The following is a 26,647-nucleotide window of genomic DNA, read 5'->3' as shown; positions in this document are numbered from 1 at the left end:
TGGTGGACCAATGTCCTGAACTCAGCTCTCCCACCTCAGAGTCTCAGGCCTAACACCCAGCCGGAGCACCAAGACCCTGTCAGCCACATGGCTCAGAAGAAAAGGGAGAAATAAATTAATTAATTAATTAAATAAAGTGAAGTTTTAAAATAAAAAATAATTATTAAAAAAATTGAAAAGTAATAAAAAGAAAGAAAGAATGAGAGAGCCACCAAACCGAGAAAAAAATCCACCAATGATAACAAGTGCTAAAAACTATGCTTAAAAAAAAAAAAAAAAAAAAAAAAAAAACCAGACAGACAGAACCCTTGGAGAAATGGTAAAAGCAAAGCTATACAGACAAATCACACAAAGAAGCATACACATACACCCTCACAAAAAGAGAAAAAGGAAAAGAACATTTATATCTATATATTAAAAAAAAAAAAAAGGAGGAAGAGATCAACCAAATCAATAAACAAATCTACCAGTGATAATAAACTCTAAATACTAAACTAAGATAAACATAAAACCAGAAACAAAGTAGATGCAGAAAGCAAACCCCAAGTCTACAGTTGCTCCCAATGTCCACTGCCTCAGTTTTGGGATGATTCCTTGTCTACTCAGGTATTCCACAGATGCAGGGTACATCAAGTTGATTGTGGAGATTTAATCCGCTGCTCTTGAGGCTGCTGAGAGAAATTTCCCTTTCTCTTCTTTGTTCGCCCAGCTCCTGGGGTTCAGCTTTGGATTTGGCCCTGCCTCTGCATGTAGGTCGCCTGAGGGCGTCTGTTCCCAGCCCAGACAGGATGGGGTTAAAGTAGAAGCTGATTAGGGGGTTCTGGCTCACTCAGGCCGGGGTGGGGGAAGGAGGGGTACGGAATGAGGGGTGAGCCTGCAGCGGCAGAGGCCAGCATGATGTTGCACCAGTCTGAGGCGCACCGTGTATTCTCCTGGGGAAGTTGTCCCTGGATCACGGGACCATGGCAGTGGCGGGCTGCACAGGCTCCCGGGAGGGGAGGTATGGATAGTGACTGTGCTTGCACACGGGCTTCTTGGTGGCTGCAGCAGCAGCCTTGGCATTTCATGCCCTTCTCTGGTGTCCACGCTGATAGCCGCGCCTCACACCCGTCTCTGGAGCTTGTTTAGATGGTGCTCCGAATCCCTTCTCCTCGCGCACCCCAAAGCAATGGTCTCTTGCCTCTTAGGCAGTTCCATACTTTTTCCCAGACTCCCTCCTGGCTAGCCATGGCGCACAAGCCCCTTCAGGCTGTGTTCACGCAGCCAACACCAGTCCTCTCCCTGCGATCCGACCGAAGGCCGAGCCTCAGCTCCCAGCCCCACCCGCCCCGGCGGGGGAGCAGACAAGCCTCTTGGGCTGGTGAGTGCTGCTCGGCGCCGATCCTCTGTGCGGGAACCTCTCCGCTTTGCCCTCCGCACCCCTGTGGCTGCGCTCTCCTCCGTGGCTCCGAAGCTTCCCCCCTCCACCCCCCGCAGTCCCCGCCCGCGAAGGGGCTTCCTAGTGTGTGGAAACCTTTCCTCCTTCACGGCTCCCTCCCATTGGTGCAGGTCCCGTCCCTATTCTTTTGTCTCTGTTTTTTCTCTTTTCTTTTGCCCTACCCAGGTACGTGGGGGAGTTTCTTACCTTTTGGGAAGTCTGAGATCTTCTGACAGCATTCTGTAGGTGTTCTGTAGGAGTTGTTCCACATATAGATGTATTTCTGATATATTTGTGGGGAGGAAGGTGATCTCCACATCTTATCCCTCCGCCATCTTGAAGGTCTCCCCGGTAATCTTTTTCTAAAGATAGTTATGTGGATATACAATTCTTGCCTTCCTCCCTATCAAAAGTACATACATATCCAGGAAAGAAATTTTGCATTTGGCTAACATAATTTTAAAACAGTTTCTTTTTTCACAACAGCAACAAAAATAACAAAGATTAAAAGCGTCCTAGTCACAGGCAATACAGTGTAAAGTAAGGAATACTAGTTTGGAACTAGAAGAAATTGAATTCAAATTCCAACCTCACCACTTACTAGCTGTAAGACTTTATAGTGAGTTATTTAACTTTCCTGATTCTCAATTTCCTCATGTATAAATGACACACTAGACCTACCTTGTGGATCATTATGACAATTAGATATAATGTAGGTTAGATGCATGGCAAAAAAGCCTAATTAATATATAACAGGCTTTGAATTAGAGAGAAAGAAGATACTATTCTGATCCTCACAGAGTTGATAATCTTAGTGGATGAAATGGAGTTTAATCAAGGAATAACCAAAAGCAGTAAAATTATTAAAATAATAAACTCTACAAAGTCACTTAGAAAAAGGTAGGTTTCCCTGAGCAGGTGTTGATGGAACTAAAATAAATCACTGAAAAAGCTGAACGAAAGATAGGCATTAACTGCATAAAGCCCCAAGGAAGAGCAGTTAAGATAAAGGAAACAGAATTTGCAAAGTTCCTGTGGTGGGGGAGAGGAGAAGAGGGTGCTTTCAAGGAAGTGAAAGGAGAATGCAGGCTTGAGGGTCAGTGCAGTGGGAGAGGCGGCAGGAGTCAAGACAAGGAGGGTCTTGTAAACCATCTTAAGGATTTTGCTCCTTGCCCCACAGAGAATGAAAAACCATTGAAAGCTTTTGAGCAGAGCAGTGACATAATCATATTTTTTAAAAGGCTCACTCAGACTGCTGTGGGAACGGACTACAGGGGTAGGAAAAGATACAGGAAGTTCTGAGGAAGCCAAGGCAGCACGCTAAGCTGGGGATGAGAGAGGCACCAGAAGAGTAAATGTAGGCACAGAGAAATTAGTGAGAGAGCCAAAGTTGGCAGGTCTATCTTCCTGCAAATTTTGTGTTTTCTAACTTTATATGTTGTAATAAAGTACTAAATACCTGCAATGAACAAACATAGAAAGCAGGATGCTGTGGTATAGCCTGATTGAGTCAAAGAATTTCCCCAGTATCCAGCACTTAGGTTTCTCCCCAGCAACAAAATTATGTGGAGAAATTGAAGAGCACAGGATAGCAGTGTTCACAAGAAACCAAGGGACTAAATACATGAGGGAGAGAGAGAGGCTGAGTGGTGGAAAGGGCACTAGATGCGGACACTGGATACCCAAGTTCTAGGCTTAGCTCTGCCACATACATTTGAACAAACAAACCCCTTCTCCTCTTCAGACCAACCTCATCTACGAAATGACCAAGTGAAACTAGCTGATCTCTAGGGTTCCTTTCAGTGCATGTGTTTCTCTCACTGTGGAAGCCACATCTATAAAGGCAGCTTAGCACAATGGTTTAGAGTGCAGGAAGCCATCATATTAAGAGCGAAAACTTAATAAGTGCTTACCATGCGCCAGGCATTGTTCTAAGTATTATATATAAACTGCTTTAATCTTCCCAAAAAATCTTGTGGGTAGTAACTATTATTAGTATCATCAGCTTCATTTTATAGTTGAGAAAACCTAGGCACAGAGATGTTAAGTAACTTGCTCAAGATCTCACAATTATTAAGCAGCAGAGACAGGATTTGAATGTCGTAGTCTAGCTATGATATACACATCTTTTTAAGGATGCCTGGGTTAAAATACTGGCTCTGCTGTTTTCCAGCAATGTGAGTCCATCTGTGCCTCAGTTTTCTCATCTATATAATGGGAATAATAATAGTTCTTACCCAAACGTGTTTTGTGAGGATTAACTGAGGATATATATTTCTATATTTAATATATATATATAGCGATTAGAGGAATAGTACCTAGAACTTAGTGAGTGCTCAGTAAATGTTAGGTGTTATTATTACTTGGTGGCTCAAGGAAGAATGGACACATACATTTTGGGAAACACTCACTGGCAAGAATGACTCATTCTGATCCCAAGCTTTCAAGGTGTTTCCAAGGCAAAGAGGCAAACTTTAAACACTGAGACTCTGCAGAGGAGAGCTATTGCCTATTCTGTGCAAAGGATTTCTCCTCGTGTTTATTTTTAATTTATGTCCTCATTCAACACTTGAAAATAGGAATAAAACACGGTGATGGTAAATAACCTATGAACAAAATAAAATATAATTCCTATACATAGTCCAATATGATTCTAATTAAGTTTGGAATGCCTTAGTTTTGTTATAAATCAATTTATTGGGTCACAGCCAGAAATTAAAAGAAATAAAATAATAGGAAGGTATAAGATTGAATAGCAAACATCACAGTGCATTGCAGGTAGTAAAGGTAAGTATTGTTTCATAAAATTTTTGTTTCAGAGAGAGAGAGAGAGACAATGTAAATTATATTTTTCACCGTGCACAGTTTTTTAAAAAGTTTAAATAACACCGAACTAGATTATTTATTCATTCAACAAACATTCACTATGTATAGTTTGTGCTAAGCATTCTGCCAAGAGCTGGGTTCACAGGAAATAATTAATAGCATTCCAGCTTTAAGTTCAAAGTGAAATGGCGGAAACAGACACTGAACAAAACCGCACTGAACCTTATGGGACCTGGGCCTCACTTCCTAGGAGAGGAGTGATGTTTAGGAGGGAAGGAATGTTTGTAATTGCTGAAGTACCATGGGAACTACATGACTGGGGAAAGGCGTGCTTTTTCTGTCACGGTCAATGGTAGCTTGATAAATTTTCTTTGTTTTTAGATTCACCTTAACTTTTAAAAACCTAATGTTTACACGGCCAAGGAATGAATAAACTGTGAGATATAAATCACAATTTATGTAGCTGATTTAATGTATTTTCTTTATTTTTAACAGGTTCTTTGCCTCTGGAACATTATGGGGGGACAAAGCGTGCATGGGAGAAAGCTAGATCCCTGTCCACTCTTTCTCCTCTAGATCCTACCATTATAGGTTAACAACAGAAGCTGTTGAATTGTGGGAAATATAGTTAAAACCCCACTGTAATTAGTTCAGGAGCCCCACAGATTGTTAATGAGGTTGTCTGAATTATCACCTGCTCCTGGAAGGGTCAGGTGTGAGCCCATTGGCAGCCAGGGCCCTTGAGTCAGTGACAGGGATGTGGGAATGGAGGGAGGGGTCTGAACGCTGTCTTGCAGGTGTTTTCTGAGAGTCCCTGAATCAGTATTTTATTTTCTGTGTATTTTGTTGCATTCACTATCTGCAAGAGGCTGGGCTAGATATTAGAGGAGATATACAGGTGAGAGACACAACTCTTGCCCACAAAGAACTCACACAGACAGACAAGATATTTACACAAGGGACAAAAGCCCAAAGCAGTTGTGGAGCAACACAGCATGAGAACACTGACCTTGGAGTGAATCATGGTCCTACCACTTTCTAGCTGTGTGGCTTGGGGCAAAATCACCTAATCTTGCAGAGTTTCAGTTACCTTAGCTACAAAATCAGGATGATTGGGTATTTATAAGGAGTAAATGATAGCCAAGAATGAAGTGGGCAGCATATCATTGAGTGAATACTCGGTGCTCAGTAACTGAGTTGACCGCAAAGTCAAAGTGCCTGCAAAGCAATACCAGGGAAATGCTTTGGAGCTTCAAAGGAGGAAAGTGTCCTATCGGGAAAAACTTCTTGGAGGTGGCATCTGAGATGAAACTTCCTGGATTTGTCTGATGTTAGAAGGAGGCAATGGGGGAAAATATTCCCAGGGAGGAATGGCATAAGCAAAGGCATGGAGGTGGGAAAACCTGGGACATTCCAAATAGTAGACATGTTTTTACTGGGAAGTGTAGTTGCATAGACAAATAAGTCAGGTTCCAACCTCAAAAAGCTCATAGTCTAGTGGGGAGACAGACTCACAGACTGAAATTGATAAAACAGAGTGACACCAATTGTGGTAGAGGACTGCACAGGGGCAGTGGGAATCCAGTGGAGGCCCACTTGGACCAGCCTGGGCTAAGGCTGACCAGGTGGGAATGGCAGAAGATGAAGGTGGTGGGTGGGACTCTAGGGTGGCGGGGGAAATGCTGACTGTGTGGCCCATTCTCAGTAGAAATGCCAGTCAGGAAATCATATTGGCACACAGGATAGGAACATGAAGGGGATGAAAACTGGATTGGTAGCAGTGAGAGAGTAAGAGAGGTGACTGAGAGCAGGAACCAGAGAGAAAAATGGCAGAATTCTAGAACATACAGGTGGAGCCATTTAGTGCCATGATGAAGCCTGGAGTTGATTGTGAAGCTGGTGGTTGAAATGGAGGGAAAGTGAGTCACTGGAGGTGAGGAGTGCAAGGATTAGTGGGATTAAGTGACTAAAAAGACTACTGTTGTCTGTTGATGACCCGGAAGGCAGAGATAGAGGGAAAGCTATGTGGAAGAGGTCAGTGAGCCAGGTATAAAAATCACCCAGAAAGGTGGGATTGTGTCTTGGAGGGCAGTAGATGGTTTTGGTGTTTTAAATGTGCTAGCTACTTAGTACTGAGCACCTGCTCTATGCCAGGCACTTTAGGCTCATGTTAGTATCTCCAGTTGTGTAGGTTAGCATATTGGTAGGTTTGCTGTGACAGGAATGTCCAAAATAAGTGGCCTAAATAAGATAGAAGTTCATTCCTCTGTCATGTAAAAGTCTGGGTATGTAGTCCACGGCTGCTATGACAACACACATAATTATCAAGTTTCTGGGGGCTTTCTGTTTTGTTGTCCTGCCAACTTGTACCTCTGCTCCCACCATGACATTTGCATCCTATCAGCTGGAAGGAAGGGACGGTGGATAGTGCAACCCAGAGTCACTAAGAATGACCAAGATTCAAGAGAAAGGGGATTAGATTCCCCTCTTGGTGAGGGAGTAGCAAGGTCACATTGCAGAAGAGCAGGTGGGTAGGGAGATATTGTTGTAGCCACATTTGGAAATTACAATCTGCCACACATTACAATAAATGACCTTTAACAGAATGCTGCTCAGCTTAATGAATGTGAGTAATCTGCAGAACAAATGGTCATGCATAAAATGGATTCCATTTACTTATTTCACTCATTTTAATCCATAGAACAACCTTGTAAAGTAGATTTAATTCACACCCTCATTTTACAGATATGGGAAGTTAGGTAACCTTCCAAGATCCGTGAGATGGTTAGTTGTGGAGCTGGGATTTGAACCAAAGCCTATTTGACTCCCAAGCTTGTGCTCTTTCCTGGCATGACACAGCCTCTCAGGAAGCCTGACATCCAGAGGAAATGCAACAGAAAAGAAAGATTTGCTTCTCCTTTCACAAGGACTCAATAAATATTTGTCAAATTGAACTGAGTTAAATCAAACTCCTAGAGGAAAATCTTAGAAACAAAACCTGAAAGATGTATATAAAACTAAAGTTAGCTTTGAAAGAAATACATTAACCAGCTAATGAAACAAGATCTATGTGAACAGCATTTCTTCATTCACTGGTATCCACACAACAAATATTTACTTTTTAAAAGTACTTATTCCCTGCTCCATTCTAAAATGATTCAAATTAGATTAGAAATGTCAATAAAATGAAATAATACTTAGATATTTTAGTTATCATGTTAGAACCTTGGAAATGTCCAGTAAATGGTAGCCACTGTCATTGCTGAGAGCAATGGGCAGGGAGCCCAGAGAACTGGGTTCTATTCCTGGCTCTGCTTCTCAGCTGTGAGAACTTGGGCAGGTCACTGAGCTTCCCTGGACCTGACTTTTCTTGCCTGTAAAATGAGGATGATATCAACCATCTCTAAGGTTCTTTCCAGCATTAAAACCTACATGAAGACTGAATACACTTTTTCTTATCATTTCCTGCATGTCATAATTGGCTGGGTTATTTTCTACTAATAAGCAATTATCTAATCTATTAAGTGCAAACTGCAACTGTTAAGGAGCAACTAAGAATAGTTAAAACTGTTAGAGCAGAGGCTCTAATCAAATGTTTCTGAACATATGCTCATGGGCTTACTCAAAAAGAGTGCTTATTCCTTGTTCCCATTAAAATCTCATGTGATGAAAGATCAGAGAATGCACAAATTCTGCTATATCCATCATATACATAACACTACAATGTAGCCTCATTCTGACAATGGAATACACCATTTACTTCACAGCTATGTCTTTTTTTAAAGGCACCTCTATCAAGCTTCGATATTCAGTCTTTCACCTTCTAACTCCTGCTTGTTCTTCAAAACTCAATTCTAGAATCATTTTTTCCCCCCCAGGAATCTTCCCAGACCCTCCTCTCACCTAACCCCTTCTCCCAGGGGCTGCTTTGGATGCCCCTATTCTACAGTTCCTGGTGCTTCTCTCAATTTTAGTACTTGTTATACTGTGTTATATTGAATTGTCATAGTCTGTCATTTCTCATCTACTGTCCCCTAAGGCTGAGATCTTCTCGAGGACAGAAGACAACTCTATTGCCAGTGGTTAGTAGGAGGCCTAGACCTACTAGGTGCTTAATGAATACTTGTTTAATGAATGGGGTTCTTTCATTCCCTTTCAGGAGATGTTGATGATGAAGACAACAGATGCATTTCTATCTCACATCAAATTCCCAAATCCCTCAAATATCCATACATTCACACATGCCTATTCTTCTATAGATGTGCATAGTTGGAGCCTTTTTTGAATGTTCCCAATGCAGAGGGGAAAGAGGAAAGAGAAGCAACTTGTATTAAGTAGTTACTTTACACACTTTTTCCATTAACAGTAAAAATCATCTTTGTAACAACCTATGAGGTAAGTACTACTATCTCTATTATATAGAAACTGAGGCTCAGAGAGATAAAGGAACCTGCCAAAGATCACAGGGCTCCTGAATGATGGAGGTGGGATTAATCTGACTCCATCTAATATCACACTGCTTCCCCAGGGAGAAGGGTGAAGGTAGTGGGGATGGTGGGGGAGAACGGGGTGGAGGTGGAAGGGTAAGGGTGGGGTTTCATGCTGTGTTTTAAAATCAGTATATCCCCCAAGTTTATGCTTACTAACGCTGAATTTTAGCCCTTTACATGAAGGTTAAGCAACAAGAGCTCCCCCACCATAACTAATACCTGTATTCCTCCCCAGTCATTATTTGGGGCTTGGAGGTTGTGCAGATGGTATTGTTAAGTTGTTCTCATTACGAGAGAAATAGGGCGGGACAGGGGAGGAATGTGACAAATCAAATCCTCAGGACCAACCTACCAGATAAACAAAGAAACACAGGTGTCCTTATAATTAAGGTGCACGATGAGCTTGTAATGCCTTTGTGTGAAGATTCAGGACTTCTAAAGAAAAATAACATTGCCCTTAATACAGGAATTGCCTTTCAAAGGAAGAAAGTAAGTTTCCATGCTCTTACTAATTGTTTTGTTACATCAAGTTGACTATCCTAGAGCCACAATATGACTTGTAATTGTAAAATTATCATAGATTCCATTTATGGTTTGTATTGGGAAGGAATATAAATTATCATTATACCTTGGAGAATTGAACATAATTCTAAAACACTTGTTTTAGATAGGCAATATCATGCTGATAAAATTAATAATTTAATATATCACCTTTAATTAAATGTGTATATATACACACACATATATGAATATATATATAGTCTAAAATATATTTTCAATTGCTGAGAAACAGTTTTTTTCCCTGTAGCATGGTTCTTAATACAATGATGATTTGCTCTTTTTATGAGATTTTTTTCATAAGTAGTATTACCTTAACATATTTGATTATAAAATTGAAAATGTATTATTTTTTATCTCTGTGTGGAATTTTTCAATTGTTTTAAAAGACCTCATAAATCCAGAGAATAGCTCGAATCTCTGAGTATAATAAAATGTATGACAAAGTAAAGTCCTAAATATGCCAAATTGTTTTCTTTGAAGAATCCATGGCTAAACTGATTTTGGAAAAGTTAAGACTGGAAGAATTGGTATTTTTTTGTATATCTTGTTTCTGGGTTTGATGTCTGTTTTAGTAATATAAGCACATGTAAATGCTACATGGGTTTCTTTTAAATGGGGACTACTTCCTACTATGAATTCTGACACATTTTGCATTTACATAACCTTTTGGCATTAAATAACAATACGTTCATATATCAATATAAGGAACATGTATTAAGATCTTTATATTAGTGTGAAAAAGAACTTACAATTTGTAAAATATGTAATCATTTAAAAAATTCCAAGTACACCATGCACTGTTCTTATTGCATTCTGTCTGTTAACTCATTTATACTCAGAACAACCCCCATGAAGTTAGTTCTAATATTATACCCATCTTACAGATGAGAAAACTGGGGTACAAAGAGGGTTAAGTAACTTAACTTAATCACAGAGCTAGTAAGTGGTAGAGCTGGTATTCAAACCAAGACAGGTTTTAGAGCCCATAATCTTACCCACCACAGTATAACCAAAGTAGATTCCCAGGAGAGGTGATTGGAGCACTAAAATTTTTATAAAGAGCAGAACTTGCTACAAGGGTTGTGCCTAAATTATTAAAAAACAACTGGCATCAAGTATATATATACATCTGCATATACATATGCATATCTGCCACTATATTAAGCTAAGTGCTTTAAGTGCCCCCTTGCATTTAACCCTCATAACCACATTATGATGTGAGTATTTATCTGATTGTGTATACTCGGACAAGTTGTTTAACTTTCCTCAGCTTAAGCTTCAATTTCCTCATCAGTTGATGTGAGAATGAGATTGTAAACAGAGTGCATAGCACAGTGCCCAGCACAAAGTAAACTCTCATTAATGTTAGCTATTATTGTCATTACTGTTTTTAGGCTTAGAAAAACCAAGTAACTTGTTCAAGATGACATACTTTTAAAAGGGCAGAGCTGATCTAGAAACTAGGTCTGATTAATACCCTAACTACAGTGGTTAAGACTGTGTCCTTTACTGTGCTAAACTGCCCTGAATTCTTGCCTGCTGGCCTTTCCTACAATATCTTGCTCATTGCTAATAATCAGAGATAGTCATTCATTAAAACAAAATTTGTTTTAATTCCAAAACAATAACTATTTACTATTGACATTTTAAAAAATACAGATAAGCAAAAGAGGGAGAAATAAAAATCACTCATAATACCACCTTCTAAAATAACCACTGTTACCCTTTCAAAAACAGGATACACTCTTCTGACCTCCTTTTCTCACTTTGAAATATACTGTGAACATCTTCCCATGTTGATAAATATTCATGGACTGTATCATTCTTAATGTCTGCAGAATATTCCATTGTATGGATGATCAGTCCCTTTTGTTGACCATTAAAGACTATTTCCAATTTTTGCATATTTCAAACTATGCTACAGTAAATAACCATAGGGCCAAGTCTTTGAACACATTAATGATTACTTCCTTAAAACAAATTTATAAAAGTGGAACTACTGGGTCAAAGAATACAAGTTAGCAGAATTTTGAGTTGGTATATCCCCATCTGCTCAGGAACAAAACTCTTTTGTTTTACATAGTCAAAGGAGACTGTGGGAAAACAGCTCTTATAGTCATCAGGGATTATTCAGTTTTAAGACTGCACCTTTTAAAACTTGGATTAAATGAGATAATCCATGGAAAGTGCACATAAGTGCTCAATAACTAACAGCTATCATAATAATGAAAATAACATCAAATTTGTTTTGTTTGTCATTCCCAGTCCTCCTATTACCTAGGCAGCCTCTTTAGTTTGTGTCTATGTGAAGGTCTGAATGGATCAAGTCTTAAAAACAGAAAATGTGAGAATCCTGAGAATTGTGAAATAAAACAATAAACCAGGGATTAGGAGAACTTTTACAATTTTTCTCTTGTGGCCTGGGCAGGTCCTCTCAGGACCTCAGAGCCTTCACCTATAAAGAGGCATCAGATAAGATGATTCTTTAATATTTCCATTCTAACTCTACCATGCTAAGCTTACTTCAACCAGTAAGTCTTACTCATACCTGTATTTCCTATATTTTGAACCAAAGTAGATTTCCTTTAGGCAATAATGGGCGTTCTCAACAACCTAACTGTGAGTTTCTGAGTTTCTGGGCCCTGGGTGTGAAAGTTTTACAAAGGTCAGGGAGGGCCCAAGAAGCGACTTTCCCATTTTTAATGATCATCAGATTACCCAGCACCAGACCAACACTGTGTTATTCAAAAGTCTGGTGTGGTTTAGGAGGCCACAGAGCAACTTGGCTCTCCCAAGTCATTGAGGCCAACAAACATTTATACCTGAAATCATAGAGCACAAAAGTCTTGGTCATTTTGTTTGGGATTTAGTGATGTTAATCATTGTCTCCATTTCTCACTTTACTTTGGATATATCTTAGACACCAGTCAACTGGCCAAACATGGCTTGAAGGATCCAGTTAGTGTGTTCACACTCTGCCAAAGACAGGCCACCTTTCTAGTGCGCCTTCGCCTAAAGGGTAAGATTTATTCTAAGGGTTCCAAATTGGTCACGTTTGCAAATCCTCGGAGCCCAGCACAGTGTTTTGCCAAGAACATCGGTCCAAATGTTGTTGGTGGACTTGAACTGCCAAAAAAGCTACCTCACTTAAAATTTAAGCACAGGTAGCAGTATTGGAGAAGAGACTTATTCATTCAACTTCTTGAGCATAAACTCGATGCTAGGCGCCAGGGCCGGGAATCGCAGGGGTCGGTCCTCCAGCTCCCGCGCGAGGCGCCCCCTGGAGCCGGCGGTGGGGGTGGCGAAGCGACCGCTCAGCGCTGAGCGGGGGAGCGAGCCAGCTAGCGAGCGAGCGCGGTGCGACTCCGCGGACGTCCTCCCTGCCGCCGCGCCCCGCCCAGCCTCCGCCGCCTCCGGCTGGACCGCGCCGCGGAGAAGATGCGCCTCAAGAGCCAGGTAGCCGCGCCTCGGCCGGACCCGCGCCCCCGACGCCCCGCCCACCCGCTGTCACGCGCGACCGCGCGGCCACGTGGCCGTGACTCGGTCATTCCAGGCGCCCAGCACCGCCACCCGGACTCTAGGGGGGGGGGAAGGGGCCCTTGCAGGAGGGAGCCGCCCCCGCGCACCCCTGGCCCGGGGACTCCTGGCGACCCCCTCCGCCGCCCAGCTGGCGACTCTGTTCCCGAGGGGTTCTGGGTCCTTCCACCGCGGGCCACGAGACACTTCCCCTGCCTCAAGGGAGGCAACCGAAAGTTGGGTCACCGCGCACCCCGCCCCCCGCGATAGTCGACCCAGCCCCGCGGAGAAGGCGCCGCCCCGCGCGCGCCACTCCCATCTGCGCCTTTCCCGAGCTGTCCTCGGAGTGGCTTTGCTGAACTAGCTGGTGGCGCCAAAAAGTCCGGGCGGCTTCGAGCGAGCTGGGCCCCAGAGTGCTGGGCGAGCAGGCGCGCATCCTCAGGGGGGCCCCTTCTGTCTGTGTGACTCCCGCTAATTGTCGAGAGGCAGCACCCTCCGGTGCCTTTCCCCTATTACAGCCAGCTGTCGACCTGGGGCTTGGGATATTTCTAGATGAGACTGAGCGGGCGCTTCCGTTGCACTGAGCAGTGCTCTTGTTTAGCGGAGGAAAAAGGAGGATCAGGTGTTGGGTAGGGTGTATTTGTGTGTTGTACTCGTCTCTCTTTGGGCTGGGGTTGTCAAGCGTTTAGGATTTAGTAAACACACGTCCTGAAGTCTTGAACTTGCTGGAGACAATTCGTTTCTAAAAGAGAGAGAACCTCCCCTCTTCCAACATATGTTAACGGATTTAGGGAGACCACAGGGAAACCTTGGAGAGGAACTTCTGGAAAACAACTCCAGGTTTGGGGGAATATGAGTCATATTGATTCCCCAGGGTTAGCCGGTACTGCTCAAGGGTGGTAATTCTCATAAATCTTCCCTCTGGGGAATCAAATACCTGCTCCACAACAGTTTGTCACGAGCCCTGAGGGTTCATGAAAGCCTGCCTGCACCCCTTACCAAGCTGCTTTATTCTAGTAGAACCCCTTGAAGAGGCTGCCTCACATTACCTTCTTGCATTTCTGCGCCTAGTTTTTCATTATTTTATAATACTTGCAAATTGACACTGAACAGGCTTTAACCTCAGTCATTTCAGAATAAGGTTGATGTTTTAAGTGAAATGTGAATGGAGCTCCATTTATGAGGGAAGTAGTCTGAAGTGTTTTGTAAATGTGAGTGGGTTGAGTTTAAAACACTGAATAAAATTAATGTAATGAGGAATCAAAAGGTTCAATCCAGATGTTTGCCTCCGTGCTTCCCTAATAAAGTGAGAGTCGAGTGCTGCACAGCGCCTCTCCTTGTGGTTCTTAGGGAGAGTGGATTGTGGTTGACTAAGAACCAGTGATGGTTGGATTCCTTCCCTTCATTTTCTGAAACATTAACTATTCCTTGGGGCTGATGGGGTTGTGACCCACCCACCTATATAGAGGATTTTCCCCCTCTCCTAACTACCTTAGAAGTATATGAGGGATTTACATGCAGGTTTTTAGCTAGGGAACTTGTAAGTAATCCTCTTTAGTTATCATTAGTATTAGCCTCTGAAACCTTTGCTTGCTTATACGATAAGGTACTTGGGTGTGATTGTAATAGAGGTGGGGTTGTGGGTTAGAGTTGGTGGCCTCACTAATTCCACTACTTAGTGTGTTTTGAATTAACAGAAAACTCCTTAGCATTTGTGTAGAGGCAATAGAATTTAGCATGAGGGATTCTAATTCAGATATTCTTGGTTCAGGTCTATCCCACCACTCAGTTGTTATGTGACCTTGCATAATCAATTTCTTGGTCTTACTATTTTTTCCCACTCTTTCATTCCCAATAAACTAATGGGGATAATACCAGCCTTTGACATGGGAATTCAATGGAATACCATATATGTACAGTGCCTGGCATGTTGGGCACTCAGTAAATACTCCTATTAACGGTCCATAACAGTAGCTATTACCATCACTGCTACTATATCTGCTGAAAAATACCTATCTATAGTCAGGGAAAGAGGTTGACTGCAAAGGGTCATACGGGAATTTTCTGGGGTAATTGAAATACGCTGTATTTTGATTGGGGTGTTGACTGCAGGGTGTATCCATTTGTCAGAACTCATCAAACTGAACCCTTAAGATCTGTGCATTTGACTGTATGTGCATTACATCTCAATAAAGTTCATTTAAAAAATTAACCTCCAAATGTGTTAAATACATCCCTTTTGAGAGGCAGGAGTTGACATAACAAGGTAATTCTGCATAACCTAGTGATTCATTTCCAGAGGCCCCTCTGCCTCTGAGCGTATCTTCTTCATAAATTCATGTTGGGTCATAGGAAACATGGAGGGAAGGAACTATAATATTTCAGGTTGTTGTCAGGAGTGATGGTCCATGGAGAAGAATGATTATTTGGCTTGTGCCAGGATTATATTTAATTTGGAACTTGCATATGGTATTAGTTTTTATTAATAGCTTTGTAAAAACCAGATTAAAATGTTTTATTTGATCCAGTAATGCTCATTTGCATAATATTTCCATCCAGTAAGCACAATTCCTGAAAGTTTATAGTGATTTTGCATCCCTTCCCTTGCTTTCAGTAAATTCTTTGCCTTGCTGGTAATTAAGTGAGATAGCTAATGTGCATTTAGCACAGTATCAGGCACATGGTAAATGCTAATATATGCCAGCTGTTATTAAAATTGCTATATTTATATTCATCTTTTTTTGGAGATGGAAATCAACACTATACAGATTTTAATGTCAATTCACTGTAATGATGCTGTGAAAAGTTTTTGAAGTGGAAACAAGCCAGTAATTATTAATAAAATATTGTAAAAATAAAATCTCATCCAAACATAGTGGTCATAACTTTTCAATGGTAGCCCTTAGGAATACAGGCAAAAGCTATGATGGAAGCAAAAACATTTCTGAGAACCAAAAATATGCCACAGAGAGTATGTTAACTTGTTTACTCACAGACAAGCTCCTTGGACCCTCCCTCAAGCCTTCTATTCTTACTTGAGACATAGTTCTAACATGCTTAGTTCCCTAATTTCTCAGCCTGCAGCAGATTAGAAGGCCTGAAAGATAGGAGACACACTGGAATTTCAGTAAAGGTGAGCTGGAAGTGAAGGACAAACAAATTACAAAAGTAAGACATGAGAAATTAGTCTTAGTCTTAAATAGAAGCAATAATTGAATTAGAATACTGAATAACAATTGCCAATTTTTTTGGAATTTTCCATTTTATTCTTTAAAAGGGTTGCATCATGGTATGCTCTATTTTAAAAGGGGAATAGCATATAGCAATGTATTTTTAGGAAGATTTCCATCTGATATGATTAGATTAGAAACTTTGGTTTGTTAAGAGGCAAGCTTTAGTTACCGGTAAATTTTACTTAATGTGGAATGATTTATTCCCTTATGATACTGCATAAATGAGGTATCCGTTGACATTCATGCTTGTGATTTGTGATTGGGAACTGGATTTTTAAAACTGCATTCTTCTTTTCATGCAATGGCATAATGAGACGAATCATACATGGTGTATTAGGTTGCTAGGGCTACCATAACAAATACCACAGACTGGGTGGCTTAAACAATAGAAATTTATTTACTCATACTTCTGGAGGCTTGCAGTCCAAAATCAAGGTGTTGGCGGAGTTGTTTTTTCCGAGGCCTCTCTCCTTGGCTAGTATATGGCCATCTTCTCTCTGTCTTCACATAGTCTTTCCTCTTTCTGTGTCTCTGTCCTAATTCTCTTCAATCATATTGGATTAGGGCCCACTCATATGACTTAATTTTACCTCAGTTAGTACCTCTTTACAGGCCCTATCTCCAAATACAGTCGTATTCTGACGTACTGGGGGTTTAGATCCTCAGCATATGAATTTGGCTGGGGGGTACACAATTCAGCCCACAACACATTATCTAGTAAAAAGCTGTATTGGTTCTTTCAAAATATTGTAGCTCCGTACGTAGTCTAGGAAACAAGTCAGATTTTACTTCTTGTTTTGGATCTAGATGTTGTACTTCCCTGTTTCAGTAAGAAACCCAAACATGTTTGGGTTTCTTACTAGACGTTGTACTTCCCTGTTGCAGTAAGAAACCCAAACGTATCCATCAGGTATCAACACACACACACGCACACACGCACCTTTTACATGTGAGGCTGATTACAGCTGAATCAGAGTTAGGGTCATTATCCAAGCTGAGTTTAATCTGTGACTGGACTAAAAATCATGTCCTTCATTGATTGGCTGTGCCGTGGCTTCCTAATCTTTCTGACTCTATAGCACTTTGGGTGGTGGAGGTAGAAGGTTTGGCTTTCTGGAAAGAAACCATTTAACCCTTTGATACCTTCATACCTAGTTCTGTCATTTGAGCTCTTTGTTTGACTTTCCAGTTATCTTTGCAACAGAATAATTATACTAATATCTCTATTCATATTTTCTACATATTAAAGCCATGAATTTATGGACCCAAATTTGCTGCACAAGTAACCTTTCTTCACTCAAATCAGAACCTGGTGATAGTTTACTCAGAGGTACCTAAACTGCCCACTTCATGGTTTAGTCCCCTTACCAGTCTGAAATTTATCTCAGCTCCACATATTCATGCATCAGGATGTGATATTTTATCTAAAGAAAAGAAAAAAATCCTTATCTAAAAAAAGAGACATAAACTTATGTTGTGCAAAAATGGCTCTCAAATGCATTATGTGTGTTACTACCAGTTTGTCTAATTTGCACAGCCACTGAACAACTGGCAAAGTGGCCAGTGTTGATGTTGCAGCTGCCACGGAGCTCCCAGTTGCTTTAGGAATTTTTACATTTTATTAATGTGATGACAGAGTTTACAGTTATCCACAGTATGTTAATTACAAACACTTGTTATCTATAGTACCAGCTTGATGCTTGATCTTATATTTCCTTTAATAGAAATGTTACAGCTTTTACATTTAATTATAATGGGGGTTAATCATCACATATGAGTTTTCACCTATGAGCAAAAAATTTGGAACAAATTAATGTTGAGATGAGACTATTAGATTTAAAATGGAATGCCAACATAGTTTTCCTTTTTTGACTTTTAAAATTTACATTAACAAGAAATTGCTAATGTCAGTGAGCCTTCTGAAACCATTTCACATGGCTCAATGATTGATTGATTAATTAATTCAGTGAAAAATTGTTGAGTGTCCAGTATGAGCCAGGCCCAGTTGTAGGTGCTTAGGATACATCAGTGGACAAAATTCAAATATCCCTGTCAGTAGGAGTACAAGGGGAGATAGAAATTAAAAATAACCATAATAAACATGCACATTATGTGCATGTAAAAAGGTTATAAAAATTAGAGTAGGATAAAGGGAATCAGGAACTTGGACAGGGATTGTAATTTTGAATAAGGTAGGCCTCATTGAGAAGGTGACCTTTGAGCAAACTTGATGGAGATGAAGAAGTTAGCCATGTGGCTATCTGGAAAAAGCAGTGGGAATAGCCCGAGGAAAGGCCCTAAGGCACGAGTGTAACTTGAAGGGTCCAAGGAACAGCAAGGAGGTCAGTATGGCTAAAGAGGAGTGAACAAGAAGGGAAAAGATTATAAATCGGATTATAAGGTTTGCATGAGGAATAGGTTTTGTCATGGTTCGTCATCCACTGATGAGAAGATAGTGCTTAGCTTACATACCAAGCACTTTGTAGGTACTCTGCAAATGCTTGTTGAATGTTTCTTTGGCAAATGAATTGGTGCTTATAAGAACTGGTCCTGAACCACAGCAGAAAGCGAAATAGGCCTCTAGAATTGTTGCTAATTCTGTTTCTGGCAAACATTGGAATTGGATTTGGGAAAGGCAAAGGGCAGAAAAATAACATGGAGATGCTGATGTGTAGGTGTCTGAGTCCTGTCTGACCACTGTCACACCGACCTCACTAGGGAATTAGTTTTTTCACTTAGCCTTAACCATTTGGTACTGAACAATTCCTTTTCAGTTTGATTTTTGTCTTCAAGATTTGTACTTTTAACCGGAAAGAAAAAATTCCGGTGTAGAGCTACTCTTGATTTGAAAGTTTGAGGTCTGTCAACTTCAGGAGGCCCATACCATAGATGGGCGTTATTCTTTCTTGTTTACTTCTCATAGGATGGATCTCATAATTATTATATTTGTGTATTTTGTTTACAGTTTACAAGTTATTTTTATATGTGTTACCTCATTTGACCCTCACAGCAAATCTGTGTGAGAAGTGGATTGCCATCATTACATTTTGAACTGGGTATCTTACATTTGCCCTCTAGATCTACTCTCTACCCTTTTCCCCATCCTTTCTGTGGCCTTGGAGGCTGACCTTTACAGACTGCATCAGTGGGCTTCCTTGCCCTTTTGATTCTAGAAGGATTTGGCCAGTGGGAGCACTGGCAGGATATCTGAAGGCAGAAAGAAAGTGAGTTCTGGGTATTTATTTCCCCAACTCTCTCTCTGCTAGGCTACTGGTTAGCAGTGGCTGTGTGGAGGCTGCAGCCCGTATCCATCCTACAGCTACAGCTCACTCTCTTCCTCTCTTTCTCTCTGGGTTCTCTCAAGGTCAAAGAGGTGATAATGAGTCTCCACTATTGCTAGCCCCAGGGTGCTTCATTATTCCTTGATGAATTTCCTTCATTAAACCTTGCTCAGTTTTACTCTTTGAGTACGCCTTCTGTTTCCTGACTCAGACCCTGACTGAGACACAGCTTTAATGATGACAACTTAGACAAGTTGGGCAACCTGCCCAATGATAGAAATCTGGTAAATGACACAGTAGGGACTTGATCCTGGTTTTGTGGCTGAGGCAAAAACCTTTCTACTTTGGTCTCCAATTGAAAGTGTACTGTATGGGATATTATTTATTGGTATGTCCTTAAACATGGAAGGGCCTTTGTAAACAGTAGAGCTCTTTAAAAAGAAATACTATTCCCCTTCCTGCCAAAACAATACAAACAAACAAAAAAAACCTAAACACGTTATATCTTCGTAAGAGAAGCATGGAGACAAAATCAGGAATCATTTAGACTGTTTGCTTTTGGTTATTCATGGTGATAAAAAATAGGGACATTGTGAATAATTAATAATCTGGAATTTCCCATTTTCATCTCTCTACTGGTCTACCATAAAATCCTCTTTACTCAGCCCTATTTTACAGTCTCTTTTCCTCCAATTGGTCACCAACACCAAACATTGTCTCTGAAACGTAGATGTGACCCTGACATTTCTTTGCCCCCAACTATCCACAGGATGAAGCCTAAGCTTATTGGTTTGTTGTACATTTATCCTTACCTTTATAACTAAATATATGGCCCTCCCTTTTCTCCCATTCAAATCCTACATTTGCTCTGATATTAAATTTTTTGCAGTTGACCAAACATACTTCACATTTGCTTTTGCCTGTTTGCATTTGCTGTTTTCTCTGCCTACAATATCACCATCCTTGCCCTCAGCCCCATCATCTGTCAAGAGAACCACTTATCCATCGGAGTTCTGTAGGAAAACATCACATGAAACCTTTTGGACCCCACAGGCAGGGCTGCCAGACTTGAGGAAAGAAGCCCAACTCCTTGAGGACAGAATCTGGATCTTTATTCATCATTGTATCCCCTGAGTCCTGGGGCCTGGTCTAGGGCCCTGCATTTAGTGGACAATCAACAAATATTTATTGAGTCAATGACTCTGTGTGAGGCTCCTTCAACCAAAACCTTTACAAGAAAAGTTTTTAAGTTGTTTTTACTGATTTGAATTAAAATATCAGCAAGGTTGGATGAGGATAGCAGCAAAGAAAAGATAAAAAACAAAAATTCTGAGTTCTCATCAACTGGAAAGTTCCTAAATATGGAGTCCATGCCATGGAGTCCTGTTTTTGCTGCTAGAGGCTTGAGTAGGACTGTGTACAACTTTGGTCTCTTATCCAATGTTTTGATGGCTGTGGTTGACCTGTGTTAGTTTTCTCTGCTACGATTATAGAAAAGATTTCCCTTTTTTTCCCCCGAAGATTGGTTGGCCATTTTTTTCCCTACATCTCTGATATTAAAGGTCTTTTAGTTCTCACAGCATGAGTTTCTGAACAAAGGGTCATCTCAGAAGCAGCAGTTTTGAGGATCTTACTCAGGTCATAGGAACCAGTGTTCCTGAAAGTCCCTGGTCCATGACCGTAATAATAGAAGTCAGATCCCGAGTTTATATTACAAGTAAGAATTTTGTACTACAAATTCTCCCTGTCCACTCAGACTATCACTTGTTGAGGGGAAAATGATACTAACTGTAATACTATACTGTAATTTGAGGTTAAATTACTATGTTGTTTGGAGACATACGGCAGAAGGAGAGAGCTCAAGAAACTTTAGTACACATGGGACAGTCTTATTGTGTGTTGAAATAGGATTTCTCTTCACTTTGAGGGTGTGATATATTGTTTTGGGGTATAAATTATGCAAGGTTAGATTATTCTTATAATAAAATAATTTCAAAAGATAAGTAGTACCAAGACAATTTTACCAGGTTAAAGTAAGCTTGAATTATTTTTTTTTGATTTTTGAAATGGAAGACACATAGTCTACAAGGGGGAAGTGATCAGAGTAAACTAAAATTAGCGATCTGTCCTCTAGTTACAAAATGGTGCCATATGGAGTCACAATAGACATGGTCTGCTTTTCTAAGTAAGTTCTGTTCAATGGGAAACATTCTGTAATTCATAAACCAGAGAAGAGAGTTAATAAATTTGCCAAACCAAATTGGGATAGGCAGTACTAAAAAGACTGTCATAATAACCGTGGAAAATTGGATATATATGGGATGGAGTGATATTCAGCAGGGATGAGGTCAGAATAGGACGTATAGGAAGAAAAACTAAAGCACAAAAAATTAAGGTAGGAAATGTTTGTGAGTAGCAGTATTATTAGGTTATGTTTATAGAATACCTTTTCACTTTTCTTACATTTTTCCACGTAGAAAGGTGGCATAAAAGGAACATGAAAATTAAAGAATAAAAATTTTAAAAGGAACTCTGAATTAATAGTAAGAATTCTGAGATAATTCCTTTATCACAAGTGTTCTTGCTCCTATATTTATTATCCTGGTTAATGGCACCATCATTTTCCCAGTGGACCTAGGTAGAAAAATCTTGAATTATCCTAGATCCATCCCTCTACCTTATTATCTATACTCACTTACAAGTCCCTGGGTCCAGATAGTAAACCTGATTTTTTTAGTTAGCCAGCACTTACTGAGTGCCTAATATGTGCCTTGTTCAGACATGGAGAATGATATAGACAAAAATTGATGTCCTTGGGGGGCTTACATTTTCTTAAACATCATATTTCTGATTTGAAGATAAGATTTCTGAAATGGAAACCCACTTTTACAATCAATGTTTGAAAAAAAATGTGGTTATCATTGCCTGTGCATGAGTGCACTTCGTGAAGCTCATAGCAAGTATGTGTTTAACTGTCATCTCAGTTGAGTTATTTGCATTTGGAAAACCCCTATACAGTTGAATTTTAACTTAAATTTGTATCCCTGGTGTCATTTAAAATGTTAAAAAGTAGCCAAAAAACACGTGAAAATATGCTCAGCATTATTAGTCATTAGGGAAATGCACATCAAAACCACAATGAGATACCACCATGTCCATTGGCTATAATAAAAAAGAAAGAAAAATAAATAAATAAATAAAAACCAAAAATAACAAGTGTTAGGGAAGATGTGGAGAAATTAGAACCCTCATACATTGCTGGTGGGATTGTAAAATGGTGCAGCCACTGTGGAAAAGTTCATCAGTTGTTAAATATAGGATTACCATGTGACCTTCACAATTCTACTCCTAGTTGTATAGCCAAAAGAATTGAAAGCTAGTATTCAAGTACAGGTACACACATGTTCATAGCAACACTATTCACAATAGCTAAAAGGTAGGAACAGCCCAAATATCCACCAATGGATAAACAAATTGTAATACATACACAAAAGGGAATAATATTCAGCTATGAAAAGGAATGAAGTTCTGATATAGGCTGCAACATTGATGAACCTCCAAAACATACTAAGTGAAAGAAGCCAGACACAAAAGGTGACATATTATATAATTTCGTTTATATGAAGTACCCAGAATAGATAAATCCATAGAGTCAGAAGGCAGATTGGTGTTTGCCAGGGGCTAGAAACAAGGGCAATGGAGAGTAAGGGGTTTTACTTTGAAATGATGGAAATATTTTGGATCTAGACAGAGGTGGTGCTTGTACAACATTGTGAATGTACTAAATGCCAATGAATTGTTCACTTTAAAATTATTGATGTTATATTTTATAAATTTCACTTCAATAAGTTATTTTTGAAATGTTATACTGTGATGCAAAATTGAAATAAAAGTTATTGTGTGCCCTGGAGTTTGCCTGTCATATACCATTCAGTGCAGTTAAAAACAGAATAAATTGTCAAATTTTTTTATATAGATTCTAGAATTCAGAATTCTAGGGTTCAGAGAGATTGGTATGACCTTTTCATGTGTCATCAAGGACTGTCATATAGACATCTAACATCTGTATGTCAAAAGCTCGACTTCCAATAGAAGCTGTATGACTTTTCATGATACATGATCAAATATAACAGGGATATCTACATTCTTTTTCCCCTCAGCAGCTCCTAGTATATCACTATGCCCCACTCAGAAATCATGAGTGGCGTTTCCCTTTGCAGCTAAGTCATGGAGTGAGCACTGGTGGCAAGGTTGCAGCTCGCCTGGGACAGGTGGATCCAGGACCAGTGACTTAAAGACTTTGTGAAGTAGGCTCCTGCTATTACCATGTGGAGGAGGGCTTGGGCTGGCTGTAGCTGAGAATATGCTAGACTGTGTCCCCTTCTAACTACTGCAGTACCACCAGCATGATCCCGTTTGAAGCAGTGGGAGAGCACTGTCATCTGCAAGTCTCAAGTCTCAGAACTCAGTGGTACTGTGAGCTCATATTTCCACGCCTTTCTAGGCCCAGAACCCTGACCATCCGACTCCATCTCTTGGAGTCAGGCTGGACAAAGCTATCTGCTTATTTCCTATGGGAAGATACCCTGAGTGCCTTGTAGCACTCAAGCATGATTTACCCTCTTCATTAAAGGTAACTGTTCTTCTTTTTCTCTTGTTGGAGAGAAAAATAAACAAACACATGCTTATTAATGTCCAGCAGAGCATCTTCATACATTAAAACAATAAAAATTTGAATAACCAAATTCAAAAGAAACCCCGATATTCCTTGATACCTTTTGAGATCATGATATCAATTCTAAAGCATCAAAGAGGCCAACTTCACGGCATGGATTATAAAAAGCAGGATCCCTGTGATTCTCTGCTTCACTGTCAATGACCAGAAGTGATGGACACGATCTTTGCATAATAGCTTCTGTTTATTCACAAAGTTATGTACAAATTTAGTTTTCAAAGTTTGAATCTTAGCCAGACTTTAATAATGGCTATTTTCTCTGTTATTATTTTTATTTTTAAATTTTTTTTAATTGGAGTAAAATTGCTTTACAATGTTGTGTTAGTTTCTGCTATACAATGAGGTGAATCAGCTATATGTATACTTATATCCTCTCCCTCTTGGACCTCCCTCCCACTCCCCCCCCAATCCCACCCATGTAGGTCGTCAAAGAGAACCAAGCTGAGCTCCCTGTGCTATCCACCAGGTTCCCACTAGCTATCTGTTTTACACATGGTAGTGTATTTGTGTCAAACGTAATCTCCCAATTCCTCCCACCCTCCTCTTCCCCCACTGTGTCCACAAGTCTCTTCTCTACATCTACATCTCTATTCCTGCCCTACAAATAGGTTCATCTGTACCATTTTTCTAGATTCCACATATATGTGTTAATATACGATATTTGTTTTTCTCTTTCTGACTTACTTCACTATGTATGACAGACTCTAGGTCCATCCACATCTCTGCAAATGAGCCAATTTCGTTCCTTTTTATGGCTGAGTAATATTCCATTGTATATATGTACCACCTCTTCTTTATCCATTCGTCTGTTGATGGACATTTAGGTTGCTTCCATGACCTGGCTATTGTAAATAGTGCTGCAGTGAACATTAGGGTACATGTGTCATTTTGAATTATGGTTTTCTCAGGGTATATGCCGAGAAGTGGGATTGCTGGATCATATGGTAGTTCTATTTTTAGTTTTTTAAGGAACCTCCATACTGTTCTCCACACTCTCTCCAGCATTTACTGTGTGTAGATTAACCACAGCAAGATCTTTTTTGACCCACCTCCTAGAGTAATGAAAATAAAAACAAAAATAAACAAATGGAACCTAATTAAACTTAAAAGGTTTTGCACAGTGAAGGAAATTATAAACAAGATGAAAAGACAACCCTCAGAATGGGAGAAAATATTTGCAAATGAAGCAACGGACAAAGGATTAATCTCCAAAATATACAGACAGCTCATGGAGCTCAATATCAAAAAAAACAAACAACCCAATTAAAAAATGGGTGGAAGACCTAAAAAGACATTTCACCAAAGAAGATGTAACAGATGGTATTGTTGTTAATCCGAATACCTTTAGGCAGAGTATGTACGTTCCAGGTAGGCTACAGAGACCATAGGCCCCCTTACTCTTTTTATCTTACTCAGGTCAGTTTACACGTTTATGTTTCCTGTGTAGCCCCTGTAGTCATTTGAGTTTGTAATTTCCAACCTAGACTCAAGTTGTGCAGTTGTATGTAATTGTACAGGTAATTAACAGTAATACCAAATACTTTAATAGAACATACTGAGTTCTGGACACTGATTTAAGTGTTTTATCTGTATTAACTAATGGAAGGCTCATAACGCCGTTAGGTAGTGTGGCCACTGTAGAAGTGTGCCATTCAGATCTCCCTTCAAGAGAGAACTCACTTTATCTGCAAGGAGTGCAGTTAGATGACAGCTTCCAACTACAGCTCCTTTAGGTCACATGCTTCCTGGAGAGCCAGTAACTGAACACAGTGGGGATCTAGGACCTGACCCTTTCTGCCCACTGTGGGGACTCTTCTTATGGAAAATCTTTGTTCCAGACTCCCCTTTGGGTAGGCCAAGGCTTTGTCCATCTGCATTGTGATCTGAGCCTCTCCCTGTCCAATTCTATTTCCTCCCCTGTGTATTTTTCCAATAAATTGATAAATCTTTTCCACCGTCTCAGTGTTTGCCTCTGGGAGGATACAACTGATACAGATTATTAACCTCATTTTACAGGTGAGGAAACAGAGGCACAGAGAAGTGACTCAAGATCTCACAGCCAAATGAGTTTCAGTGCTCTTAATCATGTTCAACAATCATGTTGTGTTGAATTGGATTCAAACACAGACAAATGCCTTTTTATCTTGTTTATGAGACATAAACTGATATTTTTATTCATCCATCCATTTGTTTATTAAGACTACCAACACATATCTATGGAGTGCCATCTGTGTGTCAGGCACAGTGCTAGGTACTGTTCATATACTGGCGGAAAAGGAGCACAGTCTCTGACCTCAAGGAGCTTCCATTCTGGCAGGTAATTAGGTTCTACGCAAATACAACCTCAATGTCCCCTAGGCCCCTCCAGTTCATGGATCTTAGGTGAGGTCACTTTAAATCTTTGTCACTAAGTCTAGTGTCTATAATCTCCCATGTACCAAGTGGCATGCTGTCAGTTCTGTCCCTTTCTTCTGTCTCTCTGGGCATCCTCAAAGGTCTTTTTTCCTCTCAAATGAAATAATGCATATTATTGGTACATGCTTGGTAGTTGAGTAAAACTTTCATAAAGTGAATATTATTGCCAGTGT

The 26,647-nt window shown here is 40.2% G+C and overlaps 1 protein-coding gene across 1 annotated transcript in view; it reads left to right on the top strand.

Moving 5' to 3' along the window:
* Positions 1-12,707: 12,707 nt before the first annotated feature.
* The window catches only part of ELAVL4 (ELAV like RNA binding protein 4), a 148,550-nt gene continuing 134,610 nt past the window's right edge, over positions 12,708-26,647 (top strand). The window contains exon 1 of the mRNA XM_082430428.1: positions 12,708-12,750. Within this exon, the coding sequence (XP_082286554.1) occupies positions 12,733-12,750 (18 nt within the window). The 5' untranslated portion in view covers positions 12,708-12,732. The remainder of the gene's footprint in view (positions 12,751-26,647) is intronic.

This window comes from Balaenoptera physalus, assembly GCF_965194825.1.
Source record: "Balaenoptera physalus genome assembly, chromosome: 1".
Classification (NCBI taxonomy): domain Eukaryota; kingdom Metazoa; phylum Chordata; class Mammalia; order Artiodactyla; family Balaenopteridae; genus Balaenoptera; species Balaenoptera physalus.
This window is presented reverse-complemented; position numbering and strand designations above follow the sequence as displayed.